The 16548-nt window shown below is 37.5% G+C and overlaps 1 protein-coding gene across 1 annotated transcript in view; it reads left to right on the top strand.

Annotated features, from left to right (window-relative positions):
- Positions 1–16271, top strand: part of Rxylt1 (ribitol xylosyltransferase 1) — a 17067-nt gene extending 796 nt beyond the window's left edge. The window contains exons 2-8 of the mRNA XM_010644820.3: positions 171–345; positions 664–700; positions 1048–1203; positions 4413–4515; positions 10273–10587; positions 12830–13000; positions 15770–16271. Coding sequence (XP_010643122.1) covers positions 171–345; positions 664–700; positions 1048–1203; positions 4413–4515; positions 10273–10587; positions 12830–13000; positions 15770–16187 — 1375 coding nt within the window. The 3' untranslated portion in view covers positions 16188–16271. The remainder of the gene's footprint in view (positions 1–170; positions 346–663; positions 701–1047; positions 1204–4412; positions 4516–10272; positions 10588–12829; positions 13001–15769) is intronic.
- The last annotated feature ends 277 nt before the right edge of the window (positions 16272–16548 follow it).

The following is a 16548-nucleotide window of genomic DNA, read 5'->3' on the forward strand; positions in this document are numbered from 1 at the left end:
GGGCGCGGGGCTGAGGGCTTCCCTGGGCCGGAGCTCTCGAGTCCCGTCCCTCCCCGAGCCCGGGGCGCCGCTGACCTTCATCAGCCTTGCTGGCACTCTGGGCTCTGGGTTGGAGGTTGTCTTGGTCCTGTTGCGATATCACTAGATGGCTCCTGCCTCCAACCCCGCAGCGGAGAGGCCCGCACTCTTTTGAAACGTGTGTTGAGAGTCCAAATGCCCCAGGAGGCCGCAGATAGCTCTGGCCTTACAGTGTCTGTAGACATTGACGCAGCCTGCTCTGATGGTTCAGGGACTGGAAAGCCTTGTCGCTTTACCTGCCTGCGCCGGTCTCCAGTCCTGTTTTTTGTTTGAGACGAGGTGTTATTAAATTGCCCCCAGCCCTGTATGTTTCACTTGTGTTGGGCTCAGACTCAGTTTTATCTGTCCCTTATTTAGAATTCTGCACTTCAGTATCTGAAACTGGTGGACACTACATTACTAATCGTACATAGTTTATGTAGGTACAATCTATAAAGATTTGCAAAAGTTAAATCTGGCCTGGTGGCTCAGACTTGAGCACCAGAGGCAGGAGGATCTTGAGTTGCTGGCCAACCTGGACTGAATAGCAACAACCCATCTCAGAAAAAAACATGTAAATTAATCCGTTTATTTTAATTTTTGCAGGGAGTCGTGACAGGTTCTTGCTATGCAGTACAGACTGGTAAGGCTCACTATGTGTCCCCGGCTGGCCTCAAACTCATGGTGATCCTCCTGCCTCAGCCTAACCTACTGAATGCTGGCATTAGAGGCTTGCACCACCATGCCTGGTCAAGTTATTTTTTAAAGTTTTGTTTTGGCGAAAATACTTGTCCTGTTTCATGTCAACATTTAATTTGTAAGACCTTTCAGAGTAATGGTTTAATAACAACTACTGATTTCTTTTGCTTTGTCACTGAAAAATTGAAGTTGAGATGAAATTAGAACTCTCAAACATCTAATTTAAATGACTTGCATTTACCTACAATAGCAGTTATACTTACTGTTAAACACTCTTACTCTTAAAAACAGAACAAGCTACTTTGGGATGTGAAGAGTGGAATCCTTGGGAAGGAGATGAAAAAAATGAGCACCGACAGAGAGTTAAAACTAGCCTTCAAATATTAAATAAATCCACGAAAGGAAAAGCAGACCACAGAGTACAAATCTGGGGCAAAGCTGCCATTGGTAAGATAATGTACAAAGGTGTGAAAAACACTGTAAAATGCACTTTAAAATTCATTTTAATGTAGTTTTACTTTGTCATTGTTTATCAAGGCATCATGATAGTTTTTTCCACTTTTCAGTATTTCTCCTTCCCGCCAGACAACATCTTTGTACACACACTCCATCACTGGTCTTCAGCAGAGCACACCTTCATTTGTAGATGCAGAGTAGATTGTGTAGCAACATTATGAAATGCACATGTCAACTAATTTTCATGATTTGGTCTATTTATTCGACATTTGATACACACCTGTAAGATGTGGTCCTTACCTTAATGGCCAAATACATTTGGGAAGCACTGAACAGAACAAAGTTAAATAAAGTCCTTCTGTGCAGGCCTTTCTCAGTGCTGATGTCCATAAGGGGATTTAATACATCGTTGACTAATCGTGATAGACCAGGGGAGTATTTCTGCTGACCACAGGAGTATCATGTGAGCCTACACTCGGTTAGGGAACTGGGTCCTTGGTAAAGGCTAGAAGAATTGAAAAGAATTTAGTGAAAAAGAAATAAACTCTGTAATATTGCTTTCTTTCTCTAAATCTCTTCCATATCCCCATCTGGTTTGTTATTTTACCTCTTAACAGATTTTTTTTTTGTTTCCAGATCTTCTGCTTCTCAAGCCAATAAATAAGCACAGAGTTACCAGATGAATTTTATCGAATGTTCCTTTTCAATTTTTTTCTCCAAATATAGTCAAAGGATATCAGTTATAGATATTCCTAGTCAAAAAGGAAGAAAATGGAAGTGAAAAGGAGTTTCTAGTCCAAGCAGTTTTGAAATTCAGCTTGGCAAACTCCATTAGGACTTAAGGCCTGAGAATAATCTCTGTTTTGCAACTTTGCCTTATGACCTCTCAGCTCTATGCTTAGAGTCGTCCTTTCCCTTTTGTGGAGTATAACACATGATTGTAGCTCAGTAATTTTATCAGCCTGTTTCCTGCTGGTAAAATTCTGGGAGCCCAGCAGCCTTCAGTCATTTCAACCTCTCTCTGACATTTTTAGTCAAAGTTTTCTGCTACTGTAACAGTCTCAAGAATCTGTGTCCTGTGTATTCCACAAAGATTCACTCAAGAAAACAAGAAGTTCACAGATCTTTGCTGAGACATTCCATCACTGTTTCTTGCTTCTGCTGAAATGGTTGAAAAGATCCATAAATCACACACATAGTGTCTTCCAAGAGCCCTTTATGTGAATAACTATCCTGATGTGATCCTTGTGAAATAAGCAGAAAGTTGCCTGCCACATCATTGGCCTTCCCGATATGTAAATCTATTCTTACAATCTGGATAATCCAAGAATACTCCAAATAATCAAATTCTGGGGTTATTTTTGCAGAATATTTCTTTCCTCATTCACTCTTTTCTGTTACATTTTATAATAATAAGTGATTACATAATAATAAGCAAAAAGTGTTACATTTTTAACACTTTGCTTAGAATCTCTTCAGCTAAGTATGCAAGTTTATCACTTATAAATTCTGCTTTACATATAATGCAAGCCACAATTCAACTAAGCTTTTCCTGTTATAAGGACCCTCTTTCCTGCGATTGCTAGTAATACATCGTTCATTCCTTCTGAGCCTTCACCAGCATTGCCAGCAGTCTGCTTATGACAATTTAGATATTTTCAAAGACAGTGTAGGTTTTCTTTACTGGGTTCCTCACTTTCTTCTGAGTCGTCATTAGCTGAGCCATTAATGTGTATTTCTACCTTTAAACTGTTCATTGCAGTCTAATCTAGGAGTTTTTAAATGTTCTTCAAAATTCTCTCAGCCTCTCCTCATTTCTCAATTCCAAACCACTTCCGCATTTTAAAGTATTTGTTACAGTAGCATCTCACTTCCAGGCACCATACATAATCTATCTACATAATTTTTAGTTTCCTGTAGCTGCAGAAAAAAATGACCACGCTACTATCCTGCTTCTAAAGACCAAAGTCTAAAGTGTCCCTGAAGCTATGTTTTGGAGGCTCTATAGCAGAATCTGTTTTCTCAAATTTTACAGTTTCCAGACACTACACACTTTGATTGATTTTTGGCCTGGCATAACTCTGACCACTGTTTTGGTCTTGGCATCTTCCCTCACTCTGACCTTCCTACCCTCCTTCTTGTAAGGATCCTGGTGCAAATATAGAATCTCCCAGGTAATCCACAATAATCTCTCCACCTCAGCATCTTTAACTTAGTCATATTAAGTTAAAGTTAAGTATATTTTGCCATATAAGATAACATATTCACAGATTAGAGAGTAGGACATGGATATCTTTGAGGGGAAGCATTATTCAGTTTACCACATTTGGAAAGACTTATCTGATTGGCCAAGTTTTTATATGTGTTTTTTTTTGTGTGAGACAGGGTCTCACTATGTAGTTGAGACTGACTTGGAACTCACTGTGTAGCCCAGGCTGGTCTTGAACTCACAGCGATCCTCCTGCTTCACCCTCCTGTGTGCTGGGATTACAGTTGTGGGCCACCACGCCCAGTTTATCTTCTATTCTTAAAGCTTTCATTCAAATGAAATTATGATAAAATTTTAAGGACTGCCCTGTGAAGAAAAGATGAAGTAGCATTTGTTTGCAAAGGGCAACATACAGTGAGGGAAGTGGGTTCTAGGCGAGGAGGTATTATCTCCTGGACTTTGAATGCTTATCTCTCAGCTTCTCTGGTTGTGTTAGGCCCAATTTTAATTCCTCTATTTTGTTATTTTAAAATTTTAATTATATAGGGTTTTTTTGTAATGTAATATATTGGAAATATGAAATTTTGGGTGTTTTTTTATAAAATTTTTTTTGGCTTTTTAATTTTATCTGTGACTGTGTAATTGTTTAGTATTTCCAAGTATTTTTATTTCAGAATAAAAATGGTAATAAGAGTTCAGTGATATTAGGGGGATTCTCAAATCTAGAAAAAGGGAGGTATTGTCTTTAATATAATCCACAGTTAGCCACATTTTACACTGACAACCCCTGAATTTTCTGTCCTACATTAGCCATCATATTGCTGATTTTAAGCATTTGCTTGGTAGCACTGCCTGCCAGTTGACTGAAGGTTGAACATTCTGGTTTCACGTTTAAATATATGAAAAACCAGAACATAAGCTCCTCTCACACAGTCGGGTATACAAAAGAGTAAATGTTTTATGTTTTATGTCTTTGTTTTTTGATCACCAGGTTTGTATCTCTGGGAGCATATTTTTGAAGGCTTACTTGATTCCACTGATGTGACTGCTCAGTGGAGAGAAGGAAAGTCAGTTGTAGGAAGAACACATTACAGGTATTATTTGTACAACAGTAAACTTTGTTGTGTTGCTGTATTTTGCATAAACACTATAAGAAAATATGTTTTTATAAAACATTTCGATTTTAGCTAATGAAAATAGAGAAATAAATCTTGTCAATGTATATTCATAGTTAAAGGTTACTTGACCAATTTCTAATGAAATTGTGTATTACAAAATGCTTCTCTTTTTGTCTCTTTTATTTTTATTTGACTCTATGGAAAGTTCATGCTCCATATTTTGTAACATTTGATTGGTAAGGTGCATTTAACATTTCATACTTCAGGGATAATACATAAACCTAAAAGTGTTACTTATAATAGTCACGTTCACTTTTTATAATACTCAGGTGGTATCAAAGCTGTTGCTATCACTGTTGAAATTTTTATTTGCTAAAACATACATATGAGTTCTCTCATGATTTAATAAAATTGAGCACAGTTTTTCTGCAGTACTTAGAAATCTTTTTTTTTTAAGATTCAGTAAAAACCAATGTTTTACAAAGACTTTTGGGGCTTTTGTTTTTATAAAATTTTTATCTGTAACTGTCTAATTGTTTAGTATTTCCAAGTATAATTAATATCATTTAGAAAAGTTATGATAATTTCATCATACAGAATGTTTTATTAGTTTGGTTTCTTATTGAAATAATTATTTTTAAAATGCTTATTTCATGTAAAAATTACATTATTTGGGGAAATATATGAACCAAAGTTCTAGGATTCCAGTTCTCTATCACTGAACTCTAGAGAGAATAAGCTATGATTTCATTTGAATTTCGACTTGCTCTTAATTTACTTTATTCATACTTGAAAATCAGTTTTGTTGTGTATATCATCTCAAAGAAATCATACTTGAAAAATAAGTAGGTTTTAAAATCATCATTAGTAATGATGATTTTTCCTTTCGTTTTCAGGCTTCTGTAGTTCTATTTCAGATCTGATACATAGTTCTAAATTTTTGGTACTTGGATTTCAGTGTTTGAAAGTAAATGTGTACTGTGTCTAAAACTCCCATTTTGAATTTGAAAAGCAAATTCAATATGCATTGTGTACATAACTCGGTGGCAGAGCCAGTTTGGCTGGCACATGCGCATCTCTGAGTTCTCATCCTACCACTGCCCTGAAAAACAAAATATGTGTTATGGATATTAGTCTAACAGTTCTATCCATAATATGTAGCATTTTCAGAAAAATTATTGAAAATTCATAAAGAAATTAGTAACTTTTAGCTCAAAATTATATAGTACTACTACAATGATATCAAAAGATTTGAACAAACAGCATTAACTCCCAAAAGCAAGCCTAACGTGCCCTTCCCTTTTGAAATTTTGTTTTTCTGGTACTGGGAATCGAACTCAGGACTATGCACTTATGAGGCAGGTGGCGGAACCACTGAGCTAAATCCCTGGCCCCCCCTTTTGAAATTGTTGGGCAGGATTTTATATTATGATCAAAAAGCAATGCTATTTCCCCTTAGGATTTAAAAGATCTGTGTATTCAAGGAAGTTCACTATTGTAACAATTTTTTGAAAGCAGATTATTAAACTTTTAAGTTTATGAAAACTTAGTGTGCATAATATACTTGTCCAAAACTAATAAACCTCTAGGGAATTCCAAGTTTTTATTTGAATCAGTTTATATGGGTACTAATTTAAATGCTTCAATTTAAATCTGTTATCCTGCCAGGCGTGGTGGCACACCCCTGTAATCCCAGTACTCAGGAGGCTGAGGCAGGAGGATCATTGTGAGTTCAAGACCAGCCAGGACTACATAGTGAGTTTCAGATCAGTCTCAACTACATAGTGAGACCCTGTCTCAAAAAAACAAAAAAATAAAAATAAATAAATTTACAAACTATATATTATATAATTTTAGCCTCATCATAATTTTAGGGGACTAGTGTGAAATATATTATCAGTGTACCAGGATTCAACAGTTTCAGGAATGCTAATTCTAATCAATTCATAGGTCCAAAGAATATAATCCAGAAGACAAGTGAATAACTGAGGATGGATATAGAACTGTCCATCAAGCATCTGCTGGTATTGGCTTCACCAACACATTTCTTTCCATACAAGTCATACCTTCCGTATTTGATTCTATATGCTGTGAAAGCATGGGACATAATTATATGTAGTGCCTCCAAATCCAGTTGTTTCAAAACGTAAGAAATAGTTGTCCACACTCACCACTGAGTCAGCAATAGCATATGTAATTTGAATTCAGGATCTGAACACATGCAAGGCAAACTGAACTGATCAGCCTGATGAAGCCCTGTCACCTCTAGGCATTATAGCAGTGTGACTAATTATTAACAGCAGAGGCAGATTATTCCAGCTCTGCCACTTAGCTGTCTGACCTCAGTTTGTTAACCTCTCTGTGCCAAGGTTTCCTTAAGGTTAAAATAAGGCTAATAATGATTCCTATTTCACAAGATAGTTTTAAAGATTATATGCATTAATAGATGCACAGTACTTAGAACAGTCGGTCTGGACTTGATGCCAGCACTTTCAGACCCACGCCTCTATGAAAACTACGCATGACTGTCCTGGCTTCTCACCAAGGAGAGCAACACTCCATTGTCCTTCCCAGACTGCATTTAAACTTCTCAGTGGGTCTGTTCTCAGCCCATGCCCTCTCCATGGCAGTCTCTTATAGACATCTCCCATCCTGCCACTGGTGTCACTGGTGGTGAACCCATGGCACGCGTGCCTCATGGGGCACACAGAGCCCGCTCTGATTATGTCATGAGTTGTGTGAGTTGGTTTTTCTAAACTAAAACCTCAGTATTCAGGTTCAATTGCAGCCTTGGCACTTTGCAATAAGTGGGTTTTGGGTGACAGTTTGAACCCCCGGTCTCTGAAAGGTTCACCATCACTGGTGTAGAGTCATGGCAGTAACACTGACCATGATGGCCAGGTGAATCATAGCACCTACTCAACTGCAGCTGTAAGGGCTGCTGTCAGATGTATGTGTACTGTTTTATGAAACTGAACTTTCTCAATGTATTAAGCAAAAAAAAAAAAAAAGTATCAAATTCAATGGCTAACAATCATATGACTGCCTACATTGTGCACCTGTCATTCAAAACATTTCTCAGAGTATTTGGTACTTTCACATCAGTAACTAAGTATAATAACAGAACATGCAGTATTTGTTCAGTAGCACTTGCTGAATTTAAAAAGAATGGAAAAATTGTGCTGAATTCTAAAAATACATTGTTTTCACAGGGAGCTTTGGAACTAAATATGTGAATGATTTCTCTGGGCTTTCTAAATATTGCAAATATTGGGAGGAAATTTTTTAACTGAGCTAATTGAAAATTACAAGTTATCAATAAATGTATATTAGAAATCTAGAAAAGCAAGTCATTTTTAAAATTCTGTACATGAGCTCTTTAAATGTTTATTCTTTAATGCAGTTAATGGTGATGCTTAAATAATAGCCTTAGTATTTAAGTATACTTAGTAAACTAAATAGTTCACTAATAAACTTAGTAAACTAAAGTGTAGCTCTTGTCATATTTAAATATACTATAATATCTCATAATCTACACTTTAATGTGTAGCAAGAAAGTTTCTAGGAGCCGGGATTTAGCTCAGTGGTTTTGCCTGCCTGCCTTGCAAGTTCAACCGCCGGTACAAAAAGAAAAAGTTTCTACTAAAGTGAATTTTTATAAATTGATTCATATTTTAAATGCAGTACAACTTAAATTCATAGAGCAAATAATTCCCTAAAGAAAACTGCTATTTGAATATATATTCAGTATTTACTGCCTACTAAAGTTAATACTAAAAAATATAAATAAATAAGTTAATAGTTCTAAAGATTTCAAAACGAATGAAATGCATTCTTCTAACATCATGGAATGTACTGACTATTAGAGTTTGAAACAAACACAAATTGTAATACCATATAGAAAACGTGAGGTTGTGTGGCTGGGAATTTAGCTCAGTGGTTCTGGCACCTGCCTTGCAAACACAAGGACCAGAGTTCAATCCTCGGTATCAAAAGAAAATGTGAGGTTGTTATGTATATTTCATTGTGATAGTTTTTAGGGAACAGAAGAGAAGCATTTAACTCAAGCCATATGTTGGGATTGTGGGACCTCCAGAGAACAGTTCCATAGAGGAGGAAACAGCTGCTGAGTCTTTAAAATGGAGAGGAGTTAGCAAGGCAAAGGGAGAAGGAATTATATTCACCTAGTAGAGGTGACCTCAGAGGTCCAGAACTGGTAAACCTTTGCATGAAATTGCAAGCCATTCAATATCCTAGAGCACAGAGAAAAGGAAGGGACCAGGCAAGGTCCAGGTCACAGTGGACCTTATGTGTGCCATGCTAAGGCTCTCGAACTTTATGGTTGCTGGTAAAAAGCGACTGAAGTTGATTATTCTTTTTGCCGGGGCCAGGGGCAGGAAGTACTGGAGATCACACTCCAGACCTTGCGCTTCGGAGCAGGAGGTGGCACCACTGAGCTAAATTCCCGGCCCTGGGGGTGATTAAGTGGGAGAGTTATTCTTCTGCATATGTGTATATTTCTCTGACAGCCATGTGGAAAATGATTTGAAGGAGGCACTTGAGTATAAGAAAAGCAGATGGAAGTATGTCCACTACTCCACACCTTCCCAACCCCCCCTTTCTCAGCAAACAGCCATGCCTCCTGTTTGATCAGGAAAGTTGATCCCTCATCTCCTTAACTAGCTGCTCTAACGTTTAGCTACTCTGACCCCGCACTCAAACTGTACAGTTAATGCTGTACAAAATATTTTTGTCTTTTGGTTTTTTTCCTATATAAATATAATATATTTCTAGATATTGAAGGAGTGTAATTAAAAGGCCTAAGATATTCTGAATTTTTAAAAAATTTATGATATAGAAAAATATAGTTAAGTTTTCTGACTGAATTATAAAATTTCGATGTTTTTAACTGACAAGATTTTATTTAAAATTTCAGTATTCAAACTTTACAGGAACATTTGTTATTAAAATTAGAGTTTTTTTAAAAGCTAGGTGTATAATTAAGACAAATAAGTGGATATGATAACTTGGAATATTCAAAACATGTAGATTTTTAATCACTGTAGTTCATTTTTCTCAAAATTCCAGAACTTAAGGTTCTACAGTTAGCATTTTGTCATATCCACTTGTAGTCTCCTTTTGATATAATTAAATTATACTGTAATAAACATGTGCAAAAAATGATACTGTAATACAATTCTGTTTCTTGCTTTTTACAGACTAATAGCTAACATTTATCAAGGGGTGACTCTGTGCCAGATGTTGAATTTAAGTGTTTTGTAAGTGCTTGGATTATAGGCACAGGCTACCATATCCAGCATCTTTCAAATTTTTATATTTATGCTGATACTAGATATATAAATACTTCTTATGTACTTTTCAAATTTATAAAATTATATTGTAGAAGTGTTATGAAGCTTGCTTTCTTCCATTATATTTTTAGACCTAGCTTTCATGGAATATTTAAATGAAGTTAAAGAAACAAAAACGTTCTCACATTCTGATTACCATATGGAAGTTGATCTGTCTCCAGCCATAGCTTCCATTAATTTACAGCCATGTTTCATCATCCAAACTTGTTCCAAAGAACTTGTGTTACAGAAATTTCATTTCTAGAGAGAATATGCATTAAATCTCAGTGTAGATTTCTAAGTAAAATGACTAACAACTTATGATGCCAGATACCTTTGTTTTATTTTGATTGTCTTACTTGTGATTTGTCATTTTCAACAGTTTCATCACTGGCCCTGCTATAGTCCCGGGGTACTTCTCTGCTAATGTGAATAATGTGGTCCTGGTTTTAAATGGAAGAGAGAAAGCAAAGGTCTTCTATGCCACCCAGTGGTTACTTTACACGAAGAATTTAGTACAGTCTCAAAAACTCCAGCACGTTGCTGTTGTTCTGCTGGGAAATGAACACTGCAATAATGACTGGATGGCCCAGTTCCTCAGCAGCAATGGTGGCTTTGTGGAGCTGCTGTTCATCATATATGACAGCCCCTGGATTAACGACGTGGATGTGTTTCAATGGCCTCTAGGAGTAGCAACGTAAGTATGAAATATGTTTGAAATACATTTCAAGGTTTCTAGACTCTTGAGACGTGAATTTCTCAATCAGGAACATTGTGTTTTACATTGTAATAAACGTAGTTTTTCTGGGATCAATGAGCCAAATTGCCAAAGACAGTCTTTTATAAAGGTAAGAATAGAGGATTGTCTCATGCTTCCATGACAATATTTTTAGAGTATTTTATCCTTTTATAGGAGAACAGATGAGTTACTTATTGTGTTTTAAAACCCCAAGGAATACCCTAAAATGTTTAGCAAAGAATTAATAGTGATAGTATATAGCAGATTAGAATTCCTGCTAGTGCAGTGTTATTATATCAACAGGATACTATGCCCTTGGATTTGGAATGACTGGATTTGTACATATCCCTTCTATAAAAGGTTACTTAAATTATAACTAAGGTTATCTCAATAATTTCCCTAGCTATGAAATGGAAAACATGCCAGGCATGGTAACACAAGTGCCGTACAAGGCGTTTGTTTGAACAGGGTATCTCTAAGAGTTTGGGTTGGCCTTGAACTCACTATAGCACTGTAGCCCAGGCTGGCCTCAAGCTCATAGTAATCCTCCTGCCTTAGCCTCTCAAGTGCTTGAATTATAGGTTTGTGTCACCACACCTGGCTGGGTTTTGTTAATTTGTTTTAATCTATTTGAAAAGCTCTTAGAAATATTTTTCAGAGCTCTTTCCTATAGCAATATTATTCTATAATCTTTCTCTTTCCTTTTTTAAATAGACAAAACATGATTATATATATGTCTGTGGTGTATAATGTACATCTTGGTGTGAGTGTACAATGTGGAATATTTAAATCCAGCAATTCACATACTTACTTTCTTTTGTAATAAATATTTTTAAATTTTTTTCCAATTTTGAAGTATTGAATGCATAGTAACAATTCTTTATGATACATTGATAAAGCTTATTCCTCCTAAATGAAACTTTTTATCCTTTGATCAAAATCTCCCTTCCCCAAAATACACCGTCATCTTCCTATCACCTGGCTAACACATTGATTAAATTATCATCATTGTGAAAGTATTTTATATTTTGAAAGTCTTGAATTCAACATACCTAACAACCGCACATGAAAAATACAATGAATGTTTAATTTTTTTTAATTACTACCGTAAAAGACACCTTGCCATTAACTTCACTCAAAACACTCCCATCGCTTCAAACATTCTTGTCCCATCATCACTGCCACTATCTGAAGCATCTCCGGAAGTCCGCTTTCATGAGTGTTTTTAGTTGCACCGTGGTAGCTGCGTCAATGTCCAGAGTCAATTCAAAGCATTGACCTTTCGTGATCATTTTGACTTTGAGGAAGAGTCAGAAGTCACACAGTACCAGATCTAGTGAAGAAGGTGGAGGACACACAGTAATGTTTTTACGAGCCTGCCTTTCTGTCGGATGGCACTCCGCAGCATCATTCATTGTATTTTTATCACATCTTATAAAGATACCAAAAAAGGAGTTGCTTCAAAAAGAGGCAAGAACAATGCAATAAAAGTATTTCAAGCAGTGGGAAGTACAGTATTTTGAGTGGTGTGTGAGTTACTTTTCTTGTTGCTGAGAAAAAAACTGACACCCAAAGTTAAAGAGGGAAAGGTTTATTTGGCTTACAGTTCATTTCAGTCAATAATCGGCTGAAGGAAGGGTGGCACATGGCAGGGGGCAATCATGGTGGGCAGAAGATAGCTAAAGCTTTTATCCGGCCTGCTGGGATTAGGGTGGTGCCAAACCAATCAGTGGACTGATTTAGTAATCACACGCCCTTATTCCCAGCATCACACACTCTAGATTCAGACACCTCTGAAAAAGCCACTTACGACTGCATGAGGCTTTGGAAGGACCTAGACCCAAACCATAACAAGTGAGATTAATGGCAATGTGTCTTTTACTGTAATACAATTTTTTAAATTATATGTTCGCCTTATATTTTGGTTGCACCTTGTAGACATTAAAGAATGCCAAAAACAGGGCTTTAGGCCCAAAGTCTTTATGACATTTTTATAAAGAGATACCAATGGTAAAAAAGTTTTGAATCAGTAAATTCAGGGATTTTTGCGGAATAAGGTACTTTTCCAAAGAAAGTCACAACCTAAAATTTAGAAATGTTTTAAGTCTGCTCCATACACATAGTGCTACTTAAGAAGTTGTGTTATGAAGGTTTTTGCCAATCCTGTATCATATGTTAACTCATGTGCTTGTTTTTATAGGTATAGGAATTTTCCTGTGGTGGAAGCAAGTTGGTCAATGGTGTATAATGAGAGGCCGTACTTATGTAATTTCTTAGGAACTGTGTATAAAAACTCATCTAGACAGGCACTAATGAACATTTTGAAAGAAGACGGGTACGATAAGCTTTGTTGGATTTCAGCAAGAGAAGAGTAAGTTGTATATTTGTTTGACTCATCTATTTTGTTCTTCATTCTGAGAATAGCTTTATATGCAAGCACAGAGATTTCAGAGGCAACGTTAACTCCATTTATACCACTCTTTCCCCAGAAGATACACTGCTACCTAAAGCTGTTCAGAGACCTCGACTATATACATTTACAACAGAGAAACCCTCCTATGCCTATAGTTCCTATTAAGGAACACCAGTAACTGTCATTTGCAAGTGTCATGTTAGAGTTCTCTCAATAATATTTCTTGATCAGACGTGGCAACAGGAGACTGTCAGTGCCAGTAAGGTCTTCGGTTCCTCCCTGTTCAGGAGGACAGGTCAATCTGCCAGGACTCACCTGCGATGCTCCTAATATATCCAAGGAAACTGACACCATCCTGAGGACAAGGACCATGTATTCTCCAAGTCCTCAGATCTAACATATTTAACATAGGACCTTGTACATGGTAGGACTGGGATAAACTGAGTGGATGGATGGAATGATGGGTAATCCTAATAGGATTAACTTTTTTCCATCTTTTACCTAATAATCAGGAGATAGGTGTTTATGGAATGGAGGAAGTAATCTTATATTGGTTTTTTTGTTTGTTTGTTTGTTTGTTTTGTTTTTTGAGATAGGGTCTCACTATGTAGTTGAGACTGACCTGGTATTCACTATGTAGCCCAGGCTGGTCTCTAAACTCATAGCCATCCTCCTGCCTCAGCCTCCCAAGTGCTGGGATTACAGGCATGCGCCACCACGCCTGGCCAATCTTACATTGTTTTTAAGTAAACAAGTGAAATTTAAATCTCAGATATAAAGCAGAGTCATCAGAGAAGTAATGCAGTAAAAATATCCTTCTAGATATAGGATGGGGGGGTACTTTACTGGGGACTGAACCTGGGGCCTTTGCATTGAGCTGTATCCCAGCTCATTCCATTTTTTATATTGAGACAGAGTCTTGCTAAGTTGCCCAGGCTAGGCTCAAACTTATAATTTCCTGCTTTAGTCTCCTAGAATGCTAGGGTTGCAGGCATGGGCCATCACACCCAGCTTTTTTTTTTTAAATCATAGAAGATACTCTTCTGTGTGTAATTCCTTACTCTGTTGTTACGTACCCATTTATTTTCATCCAACATTTATTGAGCAACTGTGAACCAAAGTCCTTGCCCTACTGGCACTTAAGTGCTTATTGAAGGAGACAAACATGTGAGATGTGTCAGAAAGTGGTACATGCCATGAAAAAGAAATTAAGCAGAAGGAGGGCATAGCGGGGAATGGGGGTTGAGGACAGAACATTTGTAGCTTTCAAATACAAAACTACAATACTAGTTAGAAGATTACAGTTCGGCATAGTGCTGGAGCAAGGGTGAGCCTTGTGTTTATTAGGGAGAAAGGTGTTCCCAGCAGAGGAAAGAGCAAATGCAAAGGCCCTGGGGCAGGAGTGTGCTTACCACATCAGGGGCCAGTGTGTCTGTGGTGGAATGAATGAGCCAGTGCATAAAGGAACACTCTTATTCTTACAACTCCCTCATTCCGTTGAGCCTGAGATAAAGTGGGCATCTTCCTTCTTATTGCTCTTCCAAACCATTCTCTCCTTTCCCTCCCTATTTCCCCCAATTTTGAGTCTCATGCCAGCAGGCAAAACTGCTATTTTATTCTCTGAAATCATAGATTGAGCTTGGACTTATCCCCCTAATTCCTTGAACAATACAACTCCTGTTACACTCTCACTCTCATACCAGCTTGGTCTTCATTCTTGGTGACTGCCAAATCGAGCTATGGTCCTCCCGTCACCTTGGCCTTTTCATTTCAAACCTGAACTGCCCAGTAGTCATAACTCCCCTTGTCCATGTCTTCTCTCACACTTCTGGAAGACTGTGTCATTCCTTTTCTCTCCTAAACTCTTAACACTTCCTCCCCTAGCCTCCCTTACTTTATGACCTATTGCTTATCTCACTGAGAAAACCAAAATAGAGGAAAGAATCTGTCTTCTAACTAATCTATCAGCTTCTACCCTTGTCCCTGTATACTCCATTCTCAACACCACAGCCCAATTGAATTTGATGAAACCTAGGTCATGCCACCCTTTCATCAGAATCCCTTATCTCTCACCTCAGACCTTGTATTTTACCTGTCCCACTTGGCTGCTTCAGCTCCCCTGGCCTCCCTTCTGTTCTTTGAACGCTCCTGCTCTTTACTTGGTCTCCCCTGGATCTGTATGGCCTGTTCCTTCAGCTCCAAATCTGCCACGGACCACTGAGAGAAACATTCCCTGATCCTATTTCAAATCACAGCCCTGCTGCCTCTGAAATTCTCTTCCCCTTTCCCTTTTATTTTTTTCTGCACAGTATTTAACTCCTTTAGAAAACTTACTAATTTGATTAGAACTAGAGTACAAGTTCCATACAGGAAGAGAAGACCAGACATTGAGAAAATAGGTGTTGAATTAAAATTAATTTAGAAATTTAAAGGGTGTCACCATAGTTTTTTAAATTTGCAGCTGTAAAAATGTTCAAGTGTTTAATTTTTTTTTTTTTTTTTTGTAACCAGGGATCGAACTCAGGGCCATGTGCTTGTGAAGCAGGCACGGTGCCATTGAGCTAAATCCCTGGCCCTCAAATTTTTAAATATTTTTAAGAAATCTACTTAGCTATCCTCTCTATGTTTTTGCCATTTCCTTTAACTAACATTAAAAGATAAAATGTGTCTTTTCACAAGAGATATGCTTAGTAAAGTAAAATCTGCAGTTGTTTTCTCTCATTCCAGGTGGCAGCCTCAGGAAACCAACGAAAGTCTTAAGAATTACCAAGATGCTTTGCTTCAGAGCGACCTCACGCTGTGCCCGGCCGGAGTCAACACAGAGTGCTACAGGATCTACGAGGCCTGCTCCTACGGCTCCGTTCCCGTGGTGGAAGACGTCATGACGGCTGGCAGATGTGGAAACACCTCTGCTCACCACCGCGCTCCTCTGCACCTGCTCAAGACCATGGGCGCTCCCTTTATCTTTATTAAGAACTGGAAGGAACTTCCTGCTATTTTAGAAAAAGAGAAAACTATAAATGCACAAGAAAAGATTCAAAGAAGAAAAATGTTACTTCAGTGGTATCAACACTTCAAAACAGAACTAAAAATGAAATTTACTAATATTTTAGAAAGTTCATTTTTAATGACTAATAAAGGCTGACTTAATCATGTTTTGAGATAGATGTTATATTTTTAAAATAATATAAAGTGAGGCTGGGCATGGTGGTGCATGCCTGTAATCCCAGCACTTGGAAGGCTGAGGCAGGAGGATCACTGAGTTCGAGACCATCCTGGACTACATAGTGAGTTCCAGGTCAGTCTCAACTACACAGTGAGACCCTGTCTCAAAAAACCAAAAAAATATATATAATAATAATAATATAAAGCATGTGAATACGTGTGTGAGTGTCTGTATGTTTATACCCTGGGAAATGCTATGTTATGTAGGTAACATTGACTGAGTGCTGCCCTTATTGTATTGTAGCAAATGTAACTCACAGTGTTGCACCTTTAGGTGGTGT

Source organism: Fukomys damarensis, unplaced genomic scaffold (genome assembly GCF_012274545.1).
Source record: "Fukomys damarensis isolate Sample0158 unplaced genomic scaffold, DMR_v1.0_HiC HiC_scaffold_15, whole genome shotgun sequence".
Lineage (NCBI taxonomy): Eukaryota > Metazoa > Chordata > Mammalia > Rodentia > Bathyergidae > Fukomys > Fukomys damarensis.